At 42.0% G+C, this 24,911-nt stretch overlaps 2 protein-coding genes and 1 long non-coding RNA gene across 4 annotated transcripts; 2 read left to right on the top strand and 1 right to left on the bottom strand.

The window, feature by feature from the left end:
* The first annotated feature begins 868 nt into the window (after window positions 1-868).
* Window positions 869-11,911, top strand: crk (v-crk avian sarcoma virus CT10 oncogene homolog). The gene is given in 4 exon segments (XM_040025752.1): window positions 869-1,333; window positions 1,335-1,425; window positions 2,120-2,709; window positions 8,974-11,911. Coding segments are annotated over 4 exon segments (948 nt in total). The 5' UTR covers window positions 869-1,204; the 3' UTR covers window positions 9,112-11,911.
* Window positions 3,057-12,829, bottom strand: LOC120729856. The gene is made up of 3 exons (XR_005695012.1): window positions 12,447-12,829; window positions 9,454-9,458; window positions 3,057-3,067 (listed from the first exon to the last, which is right to left on the bottom strand). It is a non-coding gene; the product is annotated as an uncharacterized LOC120729856 (long non-coding RNA).
* Window positions 12,320-24,124, top strand: ywhae1 (tyrosine 3-monooxygenase/tryptophan 5-monooxygenase activation protein, epsilon polypeptide 1). Of its 2 annotated transcripts, XM_040025773.1 has the most exons (7): window positions 12,320-12,563; window positions 13,978-14,177; window positions 15,419-15,525; window positions 15,696-15,902; window positions 16,305-16,441; window positions 19,953-20,000; window positions 22,923-24,124. In XM_040025773.1, the coding sequence occupies exons 1-6, from the start codon at window positions 12,500-12,502 to the stop codon at window positions 19,958-19,960; spliced, it is 723 nt and encodes a 240-aa protein (XP_039881707.1). In that variant the 5' UTR covers window positions 12,320-12,499; the 3' UTR covers window positions 19,961-20,000; window positions 22,923-24,124. The 2 variants fall into 2 exon arrangements, with proteins under 2 accessions (XP_039881707.1, XP_039881697.1); XM_040025763.1 differs by lacking the exon at window positions 19,953-20,000 and having other exon boundaries at window positions 12,322-12,563.
* The last annotated feature ends 787 nt before the right edge of the window (window positions 24,125-24,911 follow it).

Genomic DNA, 24,911 nt, shown 5'->3' with positions numbered 1-24,911 from the left:
GTTTTCTGTTTTATATAGCACCAAATCACAAAAACAGTTGCCTCAAGGTGCTTTATATTATAAGGTATAAAACATATATTCTGTACATTCCTGTGTTTCTTGAGGAGAAACACGGGAGTATACATGGATTACACAGACAAAGGCTGTAATCAGCTTTTATTTTATCATTGTTTTCTGCATGATGCAATACTCCAGATTTGCTTTATCTCAGTATTTACAGCGATCAAGTGTTTATGTTGGTGGTACACATAGAACATGACCTGCTTTCTTCTGTGGTTACATTTGATTGCAGAATGAAGCTCTCTTATCCACAGAAAACTTAGCAGGTAGAATTTACTTTAACTACTCTCACTGGAGTACCGAAGCTTGACATTTAGGTGTGAGAACCGGTATATTGACAGGATTTTGATGTCTTTGAGTGACACCTAGCGGCCAATATTACAAAATGCAGCTAATCTATTTTATGTTCACTTGGTTAAGATAAAAATATATGAAGTTATTTACTTTACTGTGTGAGAAAGAACTTAAGCGTTGGTTAGCATAACGCTCTGCGCTCGGTGCAGCAGTGGGGGTATAAGCTTTGGCTTTCATAACCCACCACCATAAAACACAAGACAAAGTTAGCCCGAGCAGGAAAAGCGCTTTCGTGACCATCGCCACAATATAACTTTAAAAATGTTTAATTTCTGTAAGAAAACACGCACGAATAAGCGACATGGCATGTTATGATAAGCTCCTCTAAATGTTGTAAGTATTTTCGTGCTTGTTTTTCAAAAGACGTCGCTCGAAGAGGATGATGGACGAGACGACAAGCTGATGCTGTCACCCTGGCGCGTGCGCCGTAAGTGTGATACATCATATCCGGTGAGAAGGGTCTTTTTTTGTTTTCGCGTATCCGCCATTTCAGTTTTTGAAGTTAGTTGTCATCGGCGGCTGGATTGTAGCAGGATTTGTGGCGTTAAAACGTATAATAGGACGGACAGAGCTGACTTCTGAGCACAAACCGAGCCAGAGTCCCTTTTTATTAGGTGCTTGAGCTTCAGTGTCGGAGAATTGATGCCCAAACGGCCAGCTGCGGATGTCGCCTGTTTACTAAACGTGCTCTAGGCGCTAAAGTTTTTGTATGAGTTGAACGCTCTGCCTGTGGATAACGGGAGGGAGAGCAGGGAAGGCCCGGTGAAGCCTCGGCTTTGGAGTGGTTATCATGGCTGGAAATTTTGACGCGGAGGACCGTGGTAGTTGGTACTGGGGTCGGTTGAGCAGGCAGGAGGCTGTGTCTCTGTTGCAGGGGCAGAGGCATGGCGTGTTTCTGGTTCGGGACTCCATCACCAGCCCCGGGGGACTACGTGCTTTCGGTGTCAGAGAACTCCAAAGTCTCGCATTATATAATTAACAGCATCAGCAACAACCGACAATCTGGTCCAGGTAAGCTAGCAGAGCTGGGGGTACGGGGTGGGGGGGAGGCTTGATATTAGGAGATGCTGATGTGACCATTCTTGCATGACTTGCACCAAAGAAGATGCGCAATAGTACATTTTCCTGGCAGGCCAGACATTGAAACATGTTTCAGTTTGACGTTAGCTCAGACGGACAATTCTCTGTGCGTTATGCAACACACTGTTTTTAAGAAATCACAAATTGATGTGTCTATAGGTTCCGGCGTGGGCGGTATGCGTTCTTAAATAGCGCACACTATCAGTGCAAGTCAGGCCCGGTGTAACATTATATAAGCCAACTTGTCAAACTGGAAGCAAATCACCTTAAAAAAGAAGGGGGGGGGGTGTCTCTCATAGACTGATTTTGGCAGGCTTTGATCTGAAAAAAGCGTCTGCTTGGTTGTCTTCTCCCACAATATTTGTTGTATTCCCTCATGCATTTTCCAGAACACTTACTGGAAGAAACACGACATGTATGAGAAAAATGTAAAATAAGGAAACTGAAAGACTTCCTGGTCATGTTGGAAATCATCACCATCATACTTGTGTACATAAATAGGCTGCCTTTAGATTTCCCAGATGTGAACACTAATAGATAAGGAAAGGAGTGTTTCGGGTGAGTAATGATTTAATTTTTCTGCTTCTAACTTCACCTTTTAACTGCCCTCCCTCTTTTTCTCCAGGTTTGGCCCATCCAAGGTTCCGTATCGGCGACCAGGAGTTTGATGCACTACCTGCTTTGCTAGAGTTCTATAAAATCCACTACTTGGATACCACCACCTTAATAGAACCCATCAACAAATCTAAGCACCCCACTTTCATGAGTGCTGGCCCCGGTGGAGGCCCCCCACCACGCCTGGAGGATGAGTATGTTCGGGCACTTTTTGATTTCCCCGGCAACGACGACGAGGATCTCCCATTCAGGAAAGGTGATATCCTCCGAGTTCTTGAGAAACCAGAGGAGCAGTGGTGGAACGCCCAGAACTCGGAAGGTCGCACAGGGATGATCCCAGTGCCGTACGTGGAGAAGTACCGACCGGCATCCCCCAATTCGGTGGCGGGGTCTAGCATGTCCAGTGCTGCACCTGGTGGGATGGGGATGCTGGGGAACTCTGACGGCTCTGCAGGACCATCTGGCGCTCCACTGCTGGGAGACCCCAGCCAGTACGCCCAACCCACACCCCTCCCAAACCTCCAGAACGGACCTGTCTATGCCAGGGCAATACAGAAGAGGGTGCCTAATGCCTATGACAAGACAGCCCTGGCTCTAGAGGTAAATATGGCTGTATGGGTATTTTAATTTTTTTTCTCCTTATAACATGCACTGGAAGCTAGGAGATAGTTAGGAAGACGGATGTAGATCCAGCCCTTTTAGCTTATCGAGACTGAACTCACATTCTTTGGCTCTCTTTCCCCATTGTGCTTTTGGCAAGTTCTTCCTCATTATTTGTTGAGCTGGGTGAAGAGTAATCAAGGTCAGAAAGTGATTAAGCAGCTCTCTTTTAGGTTCTGTAGTTAATCTGCTCTTTTAATTTCTCTGCTGAAATCAGTCCAGCACCATTACAGACTGACCTGCAAGTCTCTACACAGTGGTTATTAATACCCTGGATTCTTCCTTGTAGACTTGTGCTCTAGTCAGTTGACGAGTGTTTGCGCTTTTCCCCCAGATTTGAACCTAAATAGGAGACTCAAAGTATGACTGCCATTAAGTGCTGCTCACGGCGGCTGGGCTGTTAAACTGTCCGGAAGTGAGAGCGGGGCTCCCACGGAGCAGGTCATTTGGGGAAGGAAATAGTTTGTGTTTGGGAACAGGACCATTTCCTCTGGTCTCTGTGAAGCCAGGAGTCCAGCTGAGCCACAAATGGGACTAGGAGGTTAAACTGAGCGTGCTCTGTCTCTGCTCCTCTGCTGTTGGATGGCTAAAGACACCTCTACCCACATTTTGCTTTTCATTCTGATGAACAAGCTATTTCTCTGGCTTGTTCAGCAGCCAGAAAAATAGCTTGAATTTACTTGAAATTTGTTTTCGCATATGACAGAGACATCCTTTGTATGAACTGGATTCTGCCACTCCCACCTGTGGAGGACCTTTCTGGGTTAGGCCCATATGAGACAATGCGTTTTCGCCACTCTGTTTGGCCATCAGTTGCTCATCATGGCAGTGCTGGACAGTTAATTATTAGCTTACATTTCCTTGATGGTAAAGATCACTGTTTATCTTGAGCAGTTAATTTGCAATATTTAAATCCTGCTTCATGTGACTCTGGTTATTCACTTGTTTTCTCAATTCTGAGGCACAAAACATGTCAGCTTCACAGAGATGTCATTGTCGCTGGAGTTTATTATAGAAATGTACTTAAGCTTGAGTCATCATAAAGGTCGAAGTCCATATAGTTGGAGATAAAGGTAGTAGGTATGTTACCGAGAACATGTGTAATTCCAGTAGCCGTGGACTCAGTTCGGCGCTGCAGCTGCTAATTATTCCTATTATTCTTTAAATTAGCATGTCTTCATACTAATATTTAATATTTTACTACATTGTAATCCGTTCCTAAAGAATTTTCACCTCTCTTAAACACTAACCCTCATTTGCATAAAACTTTCATATCAGTTGAACTGTGAAATGTCACAGTGATATTGAAAGCATTCGTTTTATTATTAAACACATCAAAGACAGCAGACAAGAGTCTGACTATATACAGCAGGTAAAATAAATATTGAACATGTCACCAATTTTCTATGTAAATTATATATAATTTCTTAATACAAAGTTTCTTTCTTATTTTTGAAACGTCTTATAAGTTACAGATGTGACAAACTTGTTTTTAGGTCAGTTCCAGAGATCCAGACTAACATCCGACTGGCTGCACTGGTGCTTTCTATTCAATTTGTTCAGACCAGAACGTGGATTATTTTATTTAGGTGTAATTTAGACAATAATGTCAATATCTTGCCTTAGATTTAAAATATTTATAACATGCTGTTTTTAATCTGTTATATTTTTTTTAAATTATGAAGATTTAAAATATCTTTACCAGAAATACCAAAAATACCTTTTACCTCCTCCTTTTGGCACTACTCTGTTTTAGGATCATTCAGGTATCTTACTGTTGTTGGATACCTTGAGCTTTTTCTGTTTGAAGTGTGTTGACCTAGTAACAAGGTTAGAGTTGTGTGCAGAGAGGCAGACTGACTATAATACTAAAACCTCATAGCATTCCCCTCCTACTACAACCGCAAGTACTTTGTTGGCCATTGTGGTTGAAAGCAGTAACTATTCTTCACCAGCTCAGCTAGTCTGCCGTTGCCTGCACCTGCTTTTACGTCATCAGTACATCATCGTCGTCATTAACATAAAAAACAAATCAAGAAACTCTTGTAGTTGTAGTCCTTACTGCAGGGACTACACTGAATGTACACAGAACTCAAGTTAAAGTTTTAATATGTTTAAATGGATGGAATTGGTATTTAAATGTGTTCAGTAAAGTCCTTTTTATGTAAACACTAGGGGTGCAACGATATTCGTATCGATATTGAACCGTTCGATACAGTGCTTTCGGTTCGGTACGCATATGTATCGAACAATACAAAATTTGTAATTTATTTTATCAACTTTCCTTCTGACGATGCTGTCTGTGTTGAGCGCTCAGTGAATCTGCGTTCGACTACTCCGCCTAGGCTCGACAGTGCAGCCTAGGCGGAGTAGTCGAACACAGATTCACTGAGCGCTCAACACAGACAGCATCGTCAGAAGGAAGAGCGCAGGGCAAGCTAGCGAGACAGAAGTTAAGCTCTCCTTGCAACATGGACCTCCCCCACCCTCATTCAGATCTGGCGTTTGGAATTATTTTGGTTTTCATGTGACGTATGACCCTGAAGGTAAGCGAGTCATAGACTAAAGTAAAACAGTATGTTGGATGTGCCACGCAATGCTCAATTACATGGGTGGGAACTAGTGTGTTAGCGCAGTTAGCTCGTTAACGTGTTGGCCGTCTAGCCCCATGCACGGGGCGATCGGCGGTAGTTCGTTAACAGAGATTTGCCGTGTTGTGGCGTTAAGGTCATTTCAACGAGATTAACCTGAAAGCACTAGTGGGAACACAACGAATATGACTGCACATTTACGCCGACATCATCCTAGTGCAAAGACAAGTGGAAGCAGAAAAAAAACAAGCAAGCATGCTACTAACTTTAGCCGAGTCATTTAGACAGCTGTTAGCACATGATTCTCCTTATATGTTTAATATGCTGCTGAGAATATAGCCCAGAAGAAGCGGATAGTATAGCTTTTATTTTGGAAAGAGACATTTCTCTGTAATAAACTCTCTTTTACAAAGATGAGTGATTCCTCACTCAGATACAGGGCTCGCAATATCGCTAGCCCGACGTCCCAGGGGCTAGCGATTTTTTTCAGTCGGTTTACCAAAATCTATCTCTGCCCTGCCCGTCGGGCTATTGTAGGAAGGAAAAATATATGTCAATGCTTTTGCATTCTTTCAGAAATGTAGCTGGGTAATTATGTCATTGGCATCTGTGAGCCACTGTCAATATGTGACATATTGCAATCGCGTTTGAATTTGCGCTTGTTTTTTGCTTTCACTTTGCAATCGTGCGAACTGTGTATAGAGAGCGACAGCACTGATCTGTGAGTGATGATAATTTGTGCACCAATTCCTCTGACATCGTCTTATTAATCGTTAGCTTACTATGCAAACATGACAAGTGAAAGCTCACGCAGCAAGCTTAAACATGTGAGAGGTTGATCGCGCAGAGAATCGCTGAGCGTTATGTGAGTGCGTGTGTAAAAGCAGCAGGATATATATTTTAGTTCTGCTGAGCCAAATAAGACAGGTCAGGGTGAAGAAGTGACAGCCAAAGAAAAGCTTACCACAAAACGGAGAAGTTATGACAAATCAGAGTATAAGGCAAAAAGAAAGTGCAGCTTTATGGTTTCATGGACAAAAGAATTTCTGTGGCTGCAATATGACGAGCTATATAACCAGGGCTGCACATAAGTGGTCCGCAGGTGCGCATTCGCTGTCAAAATAAAAAACACGCACAAGGGTTAGGGTTAAATTTAAAAACTGTACTTTTGAGTTAAAATATATATTTATAATTTTAATAAATGACAAATTAAAAAGGCATGAACATTTTTTTTGTATCGAAAAAATATCGAACCGTGACACCAAAGTATCGAACCGAACCGAACCGTGAATTTTGTGTATCGTTGCACCCCTAGTAAACACTAGTATTTTCAACTAATGAATGTTTTCATAACCAACCTTTGTCTTAGGTAATTGTTTACCTATCTTCCTACCTATTACATACTGGAAATAGTGATAATAAATGACATCATTAATCGTTACTTTTGTAATGCTTTTATAGAGCGTGATAATCCACTTAAAAGTCAGTGTGAAGAGGATCATTCTGCAAACGATGGTGATCATAAACCCACTAAGCCACTGCACCCATAGTGCCACAGCCTCTACCATTAAGGGAAATAAAACGCAGCATAAGTAACTGAACTGTAAAGATAAAATGGCTCAGTATGAAATAACATGCAGAATATTCTAGCTAACATTAACTGCCATCCTAGAACTTGTCATACACGCCCACACTGGATACTACAGGATTAGTGAACAAGTGCAAATATGGTGCACAACATACAATAGAAATTAGTTCAGTAAAGTTACATTATTAAGTAAAAAGTAATCAGTTTAATTAACTGAAAAGGGAGAAAATCTAAATCTAAAAAAAATCTAAAAGATCAAAATCTGTAAACCGTGTGCTACACCTTTTTTGCGCCAAGGACCGGTTTATGCCCGACAATCCACGGACCGGCCTTTAAGGTGTCGCGGATAAATACAACAAAATAAAACTAGTACCGGTACCGAAAAAAAGAAGATTTATTCATAACACACGTGAAAAGACCCAGGAAAACAGAGTTACCAATAAAAACGATAACAAAATAACGCTGAAAACCGATAAAAACCCTGAAAACCATACATTTCACACCTGAGCCTCAACTCTCGCGGCCCGGTACTAAACGACTCACGGACCGGTCCGAGGCCCAGGGGTTGGGGACCGCTGTGCTACACAGTCCCCAAACAGCTTAATGATCATCCAAGTAAAAATTTGATTCATTTATTTATTTGCAATACATGCACTAGATATAGCTAAAAGAAACTTTCCATCTGTAGTTCCTGGGTGCAGGCTTTTCATGATGCGCCAGTATTGCTAAATGATAGCAATAACTTGTGGTAACTCAAAGCTAGCACATGGATTCACACAGTGAAACGCCCTTAATGGTTTTACAGCTAGAGCACAATGCCAAAAGCAAAGATAACAAGCATTTCATCACTGCAAGACATTTCTAACCACAAGTATCACTCTCACACAACTTTATGGCAACAAGAATGAGAATCTTTTAACCACATTTGTAAACCATACTTAAAATGCTAAAAAGTACTGCACCCACTGATGCTTTGTGGTACTTAATTCCACAACCCAGATGCCTTAACTAAAAAAAAATTAAAGATATCAGTATTACTCAAATGTTGTAGACCAGAATTTAACATGAATGCATGTTGTTACAAACCAGTTCAAGTAGTTGTGGTGCGGTAGTTGCTCACTGTAGGCATAAGCACATTTTTAAATGTCAAGAACTGTACTAATTGTCTGTTTTGCAGTAGTGATGATAGCTATTATATCCACTATTGCCAGTGTTTGCTCATGAAGAGTTGTGTGTAGTCTATTGATGCACTATTTGTCTGAGACCTGGTAATGATACAGTATGAAAACTGTCTCCAGGAGTTCCTCTTCCTTTATTACTCATATCCTCCAACAGGCTCTGCATACTGCTGGTGGGACAAAACCAGCAACCTGAGTTTTTTTCTTTCTTGTTTTTTTAAACCCTCTTCTCACATTTTGTGGAACAAATAATGATCAAAAACAATGCCAGGTGTTCAATCGCCTTACTTCTGATACAAAAAAATAATAACTCGTGACAATTAATTGTAGAGACTTTTCAGCTACCTGGATAAATAAAACTGGCTAAACTGCATACCTATTTGAAGCAGCAGTATTGGGTGCACAGAGCGCAATACCTCTCCGAGGCTTCACATCCGGGATATAAAAACCTGTCGTGCAAATTCTTTGACACAGCTGCACCTGTCTGGTAAATGTTATCAGATAGATCTTATGCCGTTAAGTCATCGCCTTCACAGACTTGAACTTTGGAACTGTCTGCTGCTCTTTGTTTGCGCAGGTTCAGTGACACAGGACACTCCCCTCCCTGTGCAGATCACCTGTAATCATGCATTACTTCACCCAGGAGCAAGCCCTCTCCTACAGATCACTCGCATCTCTTGCTTGCTTCAAATGTTTTTCCAAGCATCTGAGTCAGTCTGGTTCTTCATCATTACAGTTACTGCTAAGAAACTCTAATGATGAATGCAACTGCATGTGACATGGTGGTTTTTGAGAGGACAGTTGGATTGAGCTTGTGTCTCATAGTTTCTCCTCTCTTCCTGTGCAGGTGGGGGACATGGTGAAGGTGACCAAAATCAACGTGAACGGCCAATGGGAGGGGGAATGCAAAGGCAAGCGCGGCCACTTTCCCTTCACGCATGTCAAACTGCTGGACCAGCACAATGCCGAGGACGAGCTCAGCTGAGAGCGGACCACCGGGCCTCTACCTGGACACTAGTGGTAGACCCTTCCTCGCCCCTCCTCCCCTCCCTACCTTTGCCTCATTCTACGTCCTCTCCCCACTTCACCTCACAGCTCCAGCTTTTATCTGCACCAAGTACAGTTTCAGAGAATCACTGAGAACAAAACTGGCCCTCACTAGACTTGTAATGCACATACCCTCCATTTCTAGCCTCTTATGTAGTCACAGTTACCCTGCGCATCCCCCACCTGCCCTCACTTACTGACAGACCGAATTCAGTCATCTACAGTGGAACAGATACAAAGTGACTCGCCCGTCTGTGGATTAGGCGACACCCTTTAGAACCTTCCCTCCATCGTAGACACATTATCAACACTCACTCCTCGGGAGACTCCTCGGCGCAGAGTTCAACCACTTCCTCTTTCTGTGTCAGAGCCTGTAGATAACTGCTGTTGTTTCTTCATCTGTCATCGTGGAACACTGTGGGGTCACTTGTGCTGCATTGATGTCAGATGGGAATCCAGCAGCAATCCCGGTTTTGTATGTGCTTAGTCTTAGAGGACAGTAGGCAACCCTCTCATTTCCACATGGTGAATATGAAGGTGGAGATAGTTAGCTTAGCTAAATCAGCCGGTTGCAGTTAGCATGAAGGAGAAGGAAAACAGCTACACACTGATCAGGTTTCTTTGAAGTTTAGAATTAAACAAAGAAGACTGCACGTGCTAACCTTTGGACATAGCCTCTTCCATTTTCTGATCTTGATGCTAAGCCTGATCAGAGCAGCACAGTCAAACATGGCTCCATTATTTTCTTTTCTTCTACATTTTCCTTCATATTCGACATGAATGCAGCACTATTCTGTGTTACCCACAACTCCAGTGTGATCAAATACAGCAGCAACATTTTAGAAAAGAGATTTAACTGATCTCCATGGGAAATGATTGAGCTCGGTTTTGGAGGCTTGCTGTTCTCGAGGAGAAGACCCAGTCCAACACTCACTTTACCCTCCTGCCTGGTGTCAAACGGAGAACTGAGTGAAGACCAGCAGCTCGGAGCAACTTCATGTAGCTATAGCCATAGTTCTAGCCCCAGCAGCCAAGCAGAGAAGCTGCGAGACTGTCAAGGAGGTGGAGGCGATAAAGGCAACACTACATTCTCTCACTTCAAATACCTATCCAGCAATCACCTATGACCAAGTACCACCAAGTAGTCTTTTTTTTTTGTAAGAAAAAATAAGAACATACTGTTATGAAATGACGTACTATGTGATTATCATTACATGATAAATATTGATTTATTTTTGTTTGTTTGTTTGTTTTTGTTATTTTGTAGTTCTCTTCATAGCTGGTTTAGTACCAAGGGGCGAAACACTTTTTACTGCTGCATGTTGGGAGGGAGTGAAGGGTGCAAAATGAACGAACTGACTTATGGGGGAGGCACGTCTGCCCCCCACCCAAGCCCCTCACAAGGGCCATGGTGTTCTCATTCTGCGTGTGATGTACATGATTGAACAGAGTGAATGTAGGCTGTCCACTATACTAGTTAGTACTGTCTTTACATGTTAGTGCTCTCCATTCAGCTCACAGGATTTACTGTAACAGAACTGACTCTGTGTTCAGATCTTGTCAAGTGTGTCCAAGAAAAGAGAAAGTGGTGGAAATATTTGATCCCTGGCCATTTTTTGTTTTTAACCTTTTAACTATGTTGTTGCCATCTTCCACCAGTGTGCTCTTTTAATCCTCAGGCTTATGGGCCTTTGTTTCATTTGTGCTTCCTCAGTTAATCCTTTTTGTCAGTCTTTAATTTAAAGCCCTTTAAGTTACAATGCACAAGCCAAATCTGCTTTACTGCTTTATTCCTCTCTCTGTTTTCTTTATTTCCCACATTCTAAGTAGTGGTCTAGATTGCCTTTTCCCCCCTCTCTTTGTGAAATTGAATCTGTTTTACTTGTTGACACCTGACAATCATCCCCATCATTCATCAAAATGCAGACTGGCTTGGATTGAAGCAGGCTGGGTGTGCGGCTTAAATCTTTACCAGAGTTAACCTGCTCAACTTTGAATTTGATCTGTGAGAACTTGATTTCTCTTCCATGTGAAGGGTTCCTCTCAGAAATAATGGTACAGTGTTTCTGGCCACCTCCTTGAGCAGCCCTTAGGTGGCACTGTGACAGCATTCAGAAGGGGGCTCCATGCTGAAAGTGAAATCCTCCAGTGTTTGAGATTAAAGGAGATGAAATTTGATTTTATCTGATCCATTCTGCATTGATATTTGTGCTCTTTAGATTGACATTACTCGTTGCTTCTCTGTCCTCATAGTTCTGCCCAATATCTTCAGTCTCGCTTTCAGATTTCATTTTTGTGTTGGCCATATCCAGCTTCAATACTGTAATATTTCCTATTTAAAGATATTACTAAAAGATAATCCGGTTGATGAAATTGCATTCATCTTTGCTGCCAGCTTTCTGATAAGGTTCATTTTTATCTGTAATTTTGATCAAATCTGACTTCTGTGTCACTCATACTGCCTATGGCAGGTGCTTAGCTACATAAATCATTACCTTTATAAATTGTGTTGCCAATGAAACCACCAAGAAGTATTTTTTTAGTAGCCCTGCATGAAGTCATTCATTTCCTTTCATGCAAAGGAAGGGGTGGCAAAACAGCAGTGGTAATTGTGTTAATATCAAAATGTGCCATTTTATTATAACACTATATTCTTTCAAGACAAATTACCTTTTTATTTTCTGTAGCATGTAATGTGTTAATATACTAGTAAATAAAGTCAAACCCATGACAAATGACTCGGTTTGTGTGTTAGATTCTCTTCTCAAACCTTACTTGAAGTGTTAAAGTGTGTTAATATCTGTGAAAATGTTGAGGTAAAATAAAGGAGAAACATATTGTCTGTTACGTTGAGAATTTTCTGTGGCACACTGAGCTCCACAGTCTAATGATGCTGTCCTGTATTTTGGAGTACAAGCTACGTTTTGTATTATTTATGTAGTTCAAAAAATACAGAATTGCACCGCTATAAATATCATAGACCAGGAACAGAAACTGGTGGTGTTAACACACTATACCGTAGATGTGATTCAACGCCTGCATTTATCGTTATTACTCTTGCTTTTCTCTTCAAAAAAAGAAAAAAAAAAACAATAGAGGAGGAAGCATCGGAGTCGGTGAGTCTTGTGCGTATGCGCAGTACCCGGATGAAGCTGGTCGCCATCTTTACTCCATCCCAGCGCTGCCGGTGGGGCGGAACAGCACTCATCGACCCAGTTGGTTTGAAGGAGCCACAGACAGGGCTGGCACATCACCACTGTGTTTTGCACTAACGATCTGTCACTTTGATTAGCCCTTTTGCTACGCTACCTGTATCTTGATACACAATGGGAGAGCGAGAGGATCTAGTTTATCAGGCGAAACTCGCCGAGCAGGCAGAGCGATATGACGGTAAGGCACCATCTCTGGGCCGGCTTGGAGTGGGACATGTTCGCCGATGGGATTTTTTTTTTTTTTTTTTTTTTTTACTGTGCTAGCTAACCTTAACCGAGCACCGCTTTGCTGTGTAGCTCAACGCCAGCCGCGGCAGGCTACATGGCTAATGCAGCTACCATCGCAGATTTCCAACTGTTTATTGGCCAAGACGTATGGCTTTTTGTCCGGTGACAGTACTGCGACATTAAAACAGTTCGTGAGCACGAAACCTGTTTGTTCTGAGGAAAGTGAGCGGATGTCACAGACACTGGCTAGCATTAGCGAAGGGGCTACAACAAAATGGCGGATTAGTGGAGCGTGAGCTGTCAGGAGTTGCCTCCCCTGCACCAGCTAGCTGTGTAACTTTACACATGAGCCAGTGCTTCTTTTCGGTATAAGCAGCACTCGTTGCTTATAACTGACTCCGTTTATTGACCTGGCAACTTTTACGCCATTCTGTTGCAGATACTAGGAGGATTAGCACCTTGAAACCAATGTGTATTAGCAGGGAGTGGGAGGTCAGATGTTCACTTCGTGGGGTGTTCCCATGCAAGCAAGCTGGACAGATCGATTGGCAGAAACGACCCCCTCTTCCTCTCCCCGGTGCACTCCTATAACACTGTCATACCATTACAGGCCGTGTACAGGCTGTTTTTAGACGACTGCCTTTGCCACCCGGTCACACGTTGCTCAGTAACGTTAAGTGAATGTACCATGACTCATTCACGGGATTTGAACCGAGTGTATTTGCAGAGAGATTTATGGTTTACTGGCTAATGCAAATCTATTCGATCACTCTTCAGCTTAATGAAATTTTAACATGTCAGGTAAAGGTTTCTTTTTTCTTCCTTTTTCTTTTCTTTTTTCTTTGAAGGTTTCATATTTTAAGGTGAGGCGAGGAGGGGCGGGGAGTCAGATGTTTGCTAAATTACATCAGCCACTTTTCCATCCGTACTATCCGTTTAACCTACTTTCAAAGGGTTAAACCCCTCCCCAGCGGTAAATGATGGCACACAGCTTAAACTGAGAAGTGCATTGCTTATCGCTTAAGCAAGTAACCAGTTTATGTCTGTGTGTGTGTGTGTGTGTGTGTGTGTGTGTGTGTGTGTTTGTTGGATTGGTGCCAGAGATAGAAGAAACTGCCTCAGCATTTACTCTTTAACACTGTCTGTCACCTCACATCAATGCCCTTTCTTGCACGTCATCTCTGGGCACGGTTTGCCAGGCGTCCGACTGTTTCATTTATTATGATTATCAGCCCGAAACCCATGAATTTGTGAGGCACGTCAGATTGTGCCACTTAGGTTGACAATGTTGCCAATGAGGCATACTCTCAAGAGACATGACAAAAATAAAACTGTTGGCAAATCCTGGGCATTTCTTTTAACAGAGATGGTGGAGTCTATGAAGAAGGTGGCAGACATGGACGTGGAGCTCACAGTGGAGGAGAGGAACCTACTATCAGTGGCCTACAAGAATGTGATCGGAGCTCGGAGAGCCTCCTGGAGGATAATCAGCAGTATCGAACAGAGGGAAGAGAACAAGGGCGGAGAAGAGAAACTGAAGATGATCCGGGAATACAGGCAAAAGGTAAAGCACTCGAGACAGGCTCAAGCTTAGATTTCTGTTTTAGATTGTTCTGTAATGTCTCAGCATCCAGAATGTGTTCTCATTATAAAGATCGGCTGTGTTAGTGCGAGATCACAAACACACATTAGCGATGCACACTCTGAGCAGCTACTGGACAGACTGCATCTGAGTCATAGTTGGCAAGTCCTCCACTCTTGCCTTTTTTATGAAGGGAAATAAGAGCTGCTGTTATAATGGGAGAGGCCAGAGAGTGTCAGAGATGGGAGAGGCACTTGGACTGCAGTCAATGACATAATTGGATTCAGGGAGAGTACACCTTGATTTTGTTAGTAGCTCTCTAAGTCCCTGGCAGACACATTTCTTATCACTGGCACACCATTCGATAAGCTTTGAGCAACATCCTGATTGTTTAGTAAATATCAAATATTAAAGCTACTCTAAGTGGTCCATTAAAGAGGTTGTTAGGTTGGAGTTTAAATAAAGGTTGAAGGGAATCGGTTTACAAATATGGCAGTGTTTCCCACAGATTTAGTTTCTGTTTGTGGTGAAGAATGGGCTGCTATGTGCATGCACATGTGGGAATTATTAAATAATACCAGTTATAAGGTTCTCTGCAAATATTTTACAAACTAATTACTGTGTTACAAATAAATAGGAGATAAGTGTAGACTCCAGTTCCAAGCTGCAGTCCCAGAGGGTGGAGTTGGAGCCAGTTATTTGGTGGGATAAGAGACTCAGTGGAAAAGCGGTTGAGTAGTATTGATGGACAGTGAGTCTGTTTGGTCAGCAGCAACAGAATAGGAGTACGGAGGCTGTCTGTGCAAGAAAAATGGCTGCTGATGGTGTCGCGTTTTTCAAAGGGATAAAAGAAAAGTCAAAAATGCTTGAGTGTACTTGGGTGGCCTGCTCGTGTGGGGAAACACTCTTGAGCTTCTGATAAGCGTTGAGCAACATCCTAATTGGATTAATAAATGTCAAGTATTAAAGATATTACAAATGTTGTTAGCAGGGAGTTTAAAGGGAGTGATCAAGGTCCTAAAGAGACCACAGATATGTGTTTGTTGTCCCAAGTTATTGGATCCTTTTTTGATCTTGATGGATCTTGAACGTGAACCTTTGCAGAAACGGGCAGAATTTCTCATACTGGATTCTGAAATTACACAGGAGCAGGAATCCAAATTGATACTTGGAGATTGTGTCAGAGGAAGAGGATCACTGAATCAGTGTGTTTTTTTCAACAGGTGGAGAAGGAGCTGAAGAACATCTGTAATGAAATTCTGGAAGCACTTGAAAGGCACCTACTGCCATCTGCTAAGATAGGAGAGTCGAAGGTCTTCTACAACAAAATGTAAGAGCCTTGATGTTAATTATCAGATAAATGCAGTAACTTCCTCTGGTTGGTCATCAAGTACAGCTATCTTTTTGGGCTGGGGTATTTATCGACACAGGAAACCGTTGTCAGGAACACTTCACAGGAAATAACATGTAAAATGTTTCTTTGTTTCCTTCCACTTGCAGGAAGGGTGACTACCACAGGTACCTGGCAGAGTTTGCCACTGGCAACGACAGAAAGGAGGCAGCAGAGAACAGTCTGGTGGCCTACAAAGCTGCTACTGACCTTGCCATGTCAGAGCTGCCACCCACACACCCCATCCGCCTCGGGCTCGCCCTCAACTTCTCCGTCTTCTACTATGAGATTCTCAACTCACCTGACCGCGCTTGCAGGTCACTGCTCCATCACTGCAGCAGCACTGTCACTGTAACTCAGGGCAGCTGTTTGTTTTTTTGTTTTTTGTCTGTATATTACATAACAGCAAGACTGTCCCTCACTGCTGAGTGGACTGTATGACGAACCCTGACTCAACTCCTGTTTGAGGTTGACCTTCGCCCTCCTCATGCCCATAGGTTGAGGATTAGACTTAGACTTTGCAGTAATGCTGTATATTATAAGCCATTCTTGATTGTCTTTGACTTTATGTTCACATTTACCCAATACTGAGTTCCAGACACACAGTGAAACATGATTTCGTACAGCTGGAATCATAACGCAGCTTAAAAATAATCAGTAAAAACATGATTTTTCTGTCTGAAGCATGATGTGATTTCAGCACACGTTTGTTTGCTCAGGTTGGCAAAGGCTGCGTTCGATGACGCCATCGCAGAACTGGACACACTGAGTGAAGAAAGCTACAAGGACTCCACACTTATCATGCAGTTGTTACGTGACAACCTGACACTATGGACTTCAGATATGCAGGGAGAAGGTAACAGTCCTGTAGTGTGTTTATTTCATCAGGTGTTTTTCTATGATGGTATTTCTACCTGTGTCTCAATGCAGATCTTTTTCCAGGACAAGGTGCTGACACTAACCCACTCATCTTCACCTTAACACTTTCTTACATTTGTTCTTATAATGTGTCTTTATACTGTGAGCATCTTGATGGCTTTTTTGTCTCACTGACAGCTTGCGAAAAATAATAGAAAAAGGCTTGATAGAAAATCAACTGCCTAACAGTTCAATTCAGTTACAACTAATCAGACATGTTGCTACGTTTTGTTTTTGTTTACTTGAAAAGCTGAGTGGTATTCCTGCTCAAGGACTGTTTGTGCAGAATTTAAACACTAGACAGCTAGAAAAAAAAAAGTTAGAGGTCTTCTCTAATCTGCTTTTCGATGGAAAGTTCTGGGAACTCGGATTTCCCAAGAACTAATATCTAGGAATTTTTCTAAGACCACGTAGTCCTCTAGCACACCAAGCCTTGTGCTTTAGCAGCATAGCCCGACCATCCCAAATGCAGGATGTGTAACTATGCTGCAGAAAACAATAACTCACTTGGTCAGTTTCCAGCAGTCAGCAATGAAATTCCCACCCTGAGAGTTGTTCCTCCAGTCAACACGTACATACAGTGGGGCAAAAAAGTATTTAGTCAGCCACCGATTGTGCAAGTTCCCCCACCTAAAATGATGACAGAGGTCAGTAATTTGCACCAGAGGTACACTTCAACTGTGAGAGACAGAATGTGAAAGAAAAATCCATGAATCCACATGGTAGGATTTGTAAAGAATTTATTCGTAAATCAGGGTGGAAAATAAGTATTTGGTCAATAACAAAAATACAACTCAATACTTTGTAACATAACCTTTGTTGGCAATAACAGAGGTCAAACGTTCACTATAGGTCTTTACCAGGTTTGCACACACAGTAGCTGGTATTTTGGCCCATTCCTCCATGCAGATCTTCTCGAGAGCAGTGATGTTTTGGGGCTGTCGCCGAGCAACACGGACTTTCAACTCCCGCCACAGATTTTCTATGGGGTTGAGGTCTGGAGACTGGCTAGGCCACTCCAGGACTTTGAAATGCTTCTTACGGAGCCACTCCTTTGTTGCCCGGGCGGTGTGTTTTGGATCATTGTCATGTTGGAAGACCCAGCCTCGTTTCATCTTCAAAGTTCTCACTGATGGAAGGAGGTTTTGGCTCAAAATCTCACGATATATGGCCCCATTCATTCTGTCCTTAACACGGATCAGTCGTCCTGTCCCCTTGGCAGAAAAACAGCCCCATAGCATGATGTTTCCACCCCCATGCTTCACAGTAGGTATGGTGTTCTTGGGATGCAACTCAGTATTCTTCTTCCTCCAAACACGACGAGTTGAGTTTATACCAAAAAGTTCTACTTTGGTTTCATCTGACCACATGACATTCTCCCAATCCTCTGCTGTATCATCCATGTGCTCTCTGGCAAACTTCAGACGGGCCTGGACATGCACTGGCTTCAGCAGTGGAACACGTCTGGCACTGCGGGATGTGATTCCCTGCCGTTGTAGTGTGTTACTGATGGTGACCTTTGTTACTTTGGTCCCAGCTCTCTGCGGGTCATTCACCAGGTCCCCCCGTGTGGTTCTGGGATCTTTGCTCACCGTTCTCATGATCATTTTGACCCCACGGGATGAGATCTTGCGTGGAGCCCCAGATCGAGGGAGATTATCAGTGGTCTTGTATGTCTTCCATTTTCTGATGATTGCTCCCACAGTTGATTTTTTCACACCAAGCTGCTTGCCTATTGTAGATTCACTCTTCCCAGTCTGGTGCAGGTCTACAATACTTTTCCTGGTGTCCTTCGAAAGCTCTTTGGTCTTGGCCATGGCGGAGTTTGGAGTCTGACTGTTTGAGGCTGTGGACAGGTGTCTTTTATACAGATGATGAGTTCAAACAGGTGCCATTCATACAGGTAACGAGTGGGGACAGAAAAGCTTCTTACGAAGACGTTACAGGGTCTGTGAGAGCCAGAGATTTTCCTTGTTTGAGGTGACCAAATACTTATTTTCCACCTGATTACGAATAAATTCTTTACAAATCCTACCATGTGGATTCATGGATTTTTTTTTCACATTCTGTCTCACAGTTGAAGTGTACCTCTGGTGCAAATTACTGACCTCTGTCATCATTTTAAGTGAGGGAACTTGCACAATCGGTGGCTGACTAAATACTTTTTTGCCCCACTGTAGGTCTGAGGGTTTTTTCAGTGGTAATGCACCTTTTGTTAATAATTTGACACAAATTTCAATTTTAAAATAAAACAAGTCAACAGTAGCTGTCAGGACTGTGTCAGGTGCTCACAGTGTGCCTGTCGAGGTACAGAGAGTTTTTGTTTTTTGCGGGGGGGGCTAATTGCTGTGTTGACATGACGCTGAACTGGAGGCATCCCATCTAACCTGTGTTCCTGTGTCAGAATTAGATTCTCGTGCTGAGTGATTTAAGAAAAACTGTTTTCAACAGTCTAATCAAAATTTGAATGAATTTGTGTGAAGTAAATTCCACACAGAGAAAACTTCATCACTACAGATATAGTAGTGTGCCTGAGCCCAGTTTTGTAAAAATTGCACATGTTTAGCTCACACATGTAATATGTGGAGCCACACGGACTCGTTCTCCAGCTGCTGCAGGTTCTGGTTTATGTAGTTTTCCAGACTGCAGCAGTGGTTGACTGCAGTCCATGACAGTGCAGCTGAGATAGATCTGACAGATATGTTGGAGATGCAGCTGATTGATATTGAGGGTTCAAGCTACCTGGTCAGCTGGCCCAAATGGCAAGTGTGAGAAGACTATCAGTTGTAGACAGTGTTGTTCTCTTTAGCTTTAAAAGGGAAAAAAAAAATAGCAGACAAAGTGAGTCACCACAACTTGGGTGGCTGTTAATATACCTAGATGGCCTCACTAAGTTAAAACACTGTGTTAATAAGCTCAAACATGGAGGTTGAGATTCCAACAGCTGTCTAAAGCTGTCTATTTGGCAAGCTACTGCCTAACTAGTGAGGTGTGGCTAGTTACCTGAAACCAACACCTGTGGTAATGGCACAACACTAGCTTGTTTTGGTCTCTAACCAAAACCTCAGAAATGATACAGAGGGATGTGCTGTCTTGTAAGGCGTAAAGAGCGCAGTCATCTGCATACAGATGACACATGAAGCTGATACAGCCAGCATTTGTCTTGGTTCGCCAAGTCCCACAATGATTAATAAAATGCAGCAGAGTAAATCTGTCATAGCTGATCTTCTTGTAGCTGTTCAGCTTTTACTAGCAACAACTTTTGGTGTAAGAAATTTACAAAAAAGAAATCATTCAGCCCTTTTTGATTCATTTTTTTCTATTCCTTTCATTCCAGCAGTATGCATCAGCTACGCTGCAGAGCATCCACCAAGACCTTTTTTTTATTATTATTATTATTTCAGTGACTCATCACCTCTCTTGTCTTTTTCTCATTCCCTCTGCTGTAGAGTCCTAAAGGAAACAAACCTGTACATTTCCCATGTTAACTGTACTTTGTAAGTGTTGCTCACCCACACATTTGCTCTGTGTGTGTTGTGTGTGGCTTGTTTTTACCTCTCTGCACTAGCTCACTCATGGTTTAATAATTCAGCCCACTCACTCACCCATTCACTTGGATCTTGTATTAACTTTTGGTGACATGCTCTAATCTTTGGTCTTCCCATCACAGTCTCATGTAACTGGCTCACTTGACTAAAGGTAGTTTGTATAGTGTGATGAGTAGTTCCCCGTTGTACCTGTGCACAAGCAGAGTGCTTTACATCATGTTATTTGCATGCTTTCACACCGTGGACCAGTATAGCCAGTCAGTTATTTAAAGACATTCAGGTCCATTCAAGTGGTATGTGCACGTTCACGTTTAAAGTAGTGCTGCAGTATTTGGTGTTCTCTAACAAGAACAGGGTCATTATTAGTTTAATGGAAATGGCAGTGTTTGCCAAAACCATTGCCTTCTAGAGGTGCTTGTTAACCTAAGCTAAGCTAACACTGAAGGTGTTGAGTTTTATGTAAAACTTGCCCCCCACCACCAGCACACAAACACACACTTTTGAGCTCTGTTTCCAAACTATGGAAATGAATGCACCATTTCACCCAACACCTGAAACCGTAGAAAATTAGCATCCAGCGTGCAGGTTTTCTTTACAGATTTCTGCTAGTTGCAAAATTCAAGTGTTTGGGGTTTTGTTTCTTTTCCCCCTTTATAAACAAGTCACATACATAACAGTACAGTAATAAATATTGATGGAACCTAAAGTGGACCCATTATGCTTTTCTTTATTTTATATTTTCATATTTTCAGTGGTGGATGGCTAAAGATTTAAAGAATCAGCTCAGTGTCAGTGCATGTAATCACATCTAAACATTTTTTTTTTCTTTTTTTTTTTTTTTTTTACACTCAACACTGTATGATGTCAGTGAGAGAGGATATCCCTAATATGGTCGTGTCAGGCACACAGCTTTGGCTGTGAGCACAGTGTTTGTGGGGGAAATCTAATCTGGAAACAGTTCTACATGCACTGTAGGGCTGGGCCATATCATACTGTTCATGGTAATACCGGTATAATGTTAGGCAATGATAAGAAAATGAAATATCGCGATAAAATATGGGTAAAACGCGCATGCGCAGTGCCTTTGTTTTCATACGCACATGGCGGCGACAGAGAATGAGAAGGGCGAAAGCGGATCGTTGAATGAATCGGATGAACCAGAATTGGTTTGTAAAAATGCTGCAACTTCAGTGGTGTGGAACTCGTTTGGCTTTCTTCCGTCAGATACACAACAAAGCACAATTTTTGGTAGAGCATGCTAGCAGGCCGTCGCTGTTACTGTGTTTTTTGGAAAATACGGCACACTTAAAATCAATCCTTCGATTTTCTGAAAAATCGACAGTGCCCCTTATAATCCGGTGCGCCTTATGTATGAATTCTGGTTGTGTTTACTGACCCCGAACCGATTTTATGTGGTACATGGCGCGCAGAAATCTGTCAAAAACTGTTTTAGTACGACTTCGTAAGCTACGAAGCTGCACCGCTTGATGGATTGTCGGAGCATTACGGCTACCGTAGTCAGGAGCCTCGCGGAGTGATACGTACTGTGCTTCAACATAATATTACCGTATTGTGTGTGTGTGTATAACCTCTTTTTAAGTTTTGTGGATATTATACATGGTTATGCTCAGGATATGTTGGCCAATTTCCACTGGTTAAACTGTCAGCAAAGAATTTGCATTTGCACTGTTAAATCTTTTTATAGCTTTAATGCACATAAAAAAACAGCTGCTCATTTAAGTGAAAATACATTGATGAGGGGGTTTTTTTTGGGGGGGGGGGGGGGTTTGCATTAATAAAGTTGTGGAGTTGTAAAGCATTTTGTCTGGCGTCAATTATATCATCAGTTATATCGTTTATCGCAAATTTTCAAATATATATCGTGATAAATATTTCTGGCCACGTTGCCCTGCCCTAATACACTGTTCTGCATTCTAGATATTTATCTCTTTATTTACCAGTTTGTTTGTTTGGTTTTTTTGTCAGTCTTTAGTCCTTGTGAAATCATCTGTCTCTAAGAAAAATCTGCCTCAAAGTCCTCCAAGCAGATTTCAGTGGAGTTCAACTTGTTTCAGGCACTTTGGTAAAATCGGTTTCTGTAGCAGTAGCAGTGGTAGGCTAACTGCACTTTGTTTTTCATTGTATTCACAGGGTGCATGCAACCAATTAGTTCTAAAAACACTTTGGCTGATAAACGGGTCAGATTTAGCTGAAATGAGGGATTTGAAGATATGAGTGTTTTGCATATGCAGATTAAACCAACCAAGTAATTGCAGTCGGCTTGATTCGAACCCGCTGTTCCATGCACTGGTAATCATAATACCACTGTGCATGCATTTATTAGAAATTATTGGTACCACTACTACTTGGATGCTGCCGTAAAATGCAGACCTTCTGTTCATCTGAGTGTCTTGTCTGTAGTCCTCTAATAATTCTCATCCAGCCTGGTTCACATATCAGTGTGAACAAGGGCCTGTTGTAGGAAAGACTATTCAGAATATCTTTGCCATTATCATCATATATTTGGAGGGTGAAAAAGTTACATTAACAGGTTAGTGATTCAGTGTCATGAAGGTGACTCTCTTTACATCGCTTCGGTACTATGGTAACTTACGCCGAACACCTAAAGGTGTCCAAAGGGGGCAGTGTCACCATTTCTGTTATTGCAGTGACAGGAAGCCAAATACTCAGAGAGAAGCTGCAAACTCTTAAGCGAAATAGCTACCACCATAATCTCCTCAGTTCCTCAAGGTTTTGGTTTGTGTTCAGTTTCACCTGTCACGTCAGACATGCCTGCCACTTGTGCACTACCGAAGGATGATATCTTGTGAGGTTGTTAAGAGGAGCTAACAGTAAATCTCTCTCCACCAGGTGAAGAACAGAACAAAGAGGCACTGCAAGACGCTGAGGACGAGGCCCAGTGAGACTATGCCACCAACAGCCAACAACTTGAGACCCTCACCCCACCCCCTGCACTCCCTCCACCTTCATCTTCCTCCTCCTCAACCACCCCACCCATCCATCTACAAGTCACTTTCCTCTTTGTCGTCCTTTTTCCTTTTCTTCCACCTCTGTAGCTCCAAGACCCAACAGGGCCACGGAGTTAACAAGTTAATTTTTCTCTCCTTTTTTTTTATTTTTTATATTAGCCCTGACATCGTTCAAGTAAATACCACTTAATTGAGGCAGGAAATACAATGTTAGAAAGGCAAAGATAAAGAAAGCGGTCCCTGGATTGTTTCTTTTATTTTGTCCTGGTACAAGCAGTTCTGAAAATGTTATCTTTTGGTTTCATTATTGTATTTTTTTTGTTGTTTTTTGCTTCTTCTTCTTTTTTTTCCTCAATATTTTTATCAGTTGCTGGATGTATTGAGAATTTTTTTTTCTTAATGTAATTACAGAAATTAACTTTTATTACTGACAATGTTGACTATTAGTTGTGGGAGCTATTTTATCTGTTTTTAATGAAATGTCATGCAGATCATTTGACCGTTTTTAGGGGCAGTTTGGAAGAGTACAAGTGCCCTTTTTGTTAACTTAGTAGTTGAGAGGAAGTTGGCAATATTCGCGATATCCACGTGGGGCAAAGAAGTGCTTAACTTTTACACCATAGTGATTCTGTTGTCATGTTCATGTAGTTGTCTTTGGACTGTACTTTGTGCTGAAATACTGTAACTGTGCACACATTCTGGCTCTCTGAAGGTTTATCTCTTGCTGGTGGTTTGAAAAAAGAAAAACAAACTTGGGAGCTCTCTAACTTGTGTAAAAGAGTAGACTTAATTTGGCCCCATCCTTAAATAAAGAAGATTAGTACTTGCATGAGTTAAAAAGATTTAATATTCTATTTTTCTTTTCTGCTGCTTCCCCCTGCTTTTTATCGATGCTCCTCTGCCATTCAGAGGGTGTTTTTTCTTTTGCAGTTTCTTTTTGTGTTGCTTCATTATGTGTAACTTGGAGCTGATTTGTACTACTGGATATCTGACTGGAGCCACAGACAGGGAATCTGTATTGTTCTTACTGAAACACAGCATGGAATTAACATTAAACAATCTAAATTAAACATTATAAGATGACATGTGGTGTTTATTTTGTTGCCAAGACTTCACCTTTAGGGACTTTATGTTAGGATATGGTCAAGTCTGTCAAGTCTTTGTCAAGACCCTGAATGAAAAATAATGGGAAAGAAGCTGGGATTCCTTACTGTTACTGGACAACAGATTTGGAGAGCTGTGTAGATGAATAATCTATGACCACAAAAAAACAAAATCAATCTGACCCCATCCTTCATGGGTGGGTCCTACACTCTGAACCAGCCGTGGACAGCACAAAATTCATTTACTATTAGTTGTGTAATGATTGGTTAAGATTTGTAGCATCACAAGTTGTGCTACAGAATATAATTGCTTTGCCATTATCACTGAACTTGCTCATACTGAGATCCTACAAGAAGCGTGATTGTTGAGTATTATGAGTCCTTTCTTTATGATTACCAGGTGAAATATGATTATATAACTGCAAGGATGCAGGAAGTGGAGCAGCCACAGTTTGCTTCAATGGTGCAACCAGACACCGTAACATGTCAATTACATTCATCAACTTTTGGGTGATGATGCAAAGTTTTTGTCAAATTGGGTAATGTTTGAAACAACTGCTGATGACATCAAAACATGACGGGGTGGTAAGTGCATTACAGGGTTAGCTAGGAAACTAGCCTGGAATGTCTGAGTGCAACTGATCTTCAGCATTAAGGGTCGTGTGTGATGAGCAAATTGCTTCCTGTGATGTTCATTCTTAAAATAAGGCTGGGATTATTTGCACTGCACACGTAGTCACTATGGACGAGTAGTCCTTCCCACTAGC

Source organism: Simochromis diagramma, unplaced genomic scaffold (assembly GCF_900408965.1).
Source record: "Simochromis diagramma unplaced genomic scaffold, fSimDia1.1 OVJJ01000348.1, whole genome shotgun sequence".
Taxonomy (NCBI): domain Eukaryota; kingdom Metazoa; phylum Chordata; class Actinopteri; order Cichliformes; family Cichlidae; genus Simochromis; species Simochromis diagramma.
Note: the sequence above shows the minus strand (reverse complement) of the source record. Positions and strands in the feature narration are given on the sequence as shown.

Excerpts from the sequence above, each read along its gene's own strand:
- ywhae1 (XM_040025763.1), top strand. The coding sequence starts at position 12,500 with ATGGGAGAGCGAGAGGATCTAGTTTATCAGGCGAAACTCGCCGAGCAG. Across the intron at positions 12,564-13,977 it reads GCAGGCAGAGCGATATGACG|AGATGGTGGAGTCTATGAAG; the intron begins GTAAGGCACCAT and ends TTCTTTTAACAG. Across the intron at positions 15,526-15,695 it reads AAGGTCTTCTACAACAAAAT|GAAGGGTGACTACCACAGGT; the intron begins GTAAGAGCCTTG and ends TTCCACTTGCAG.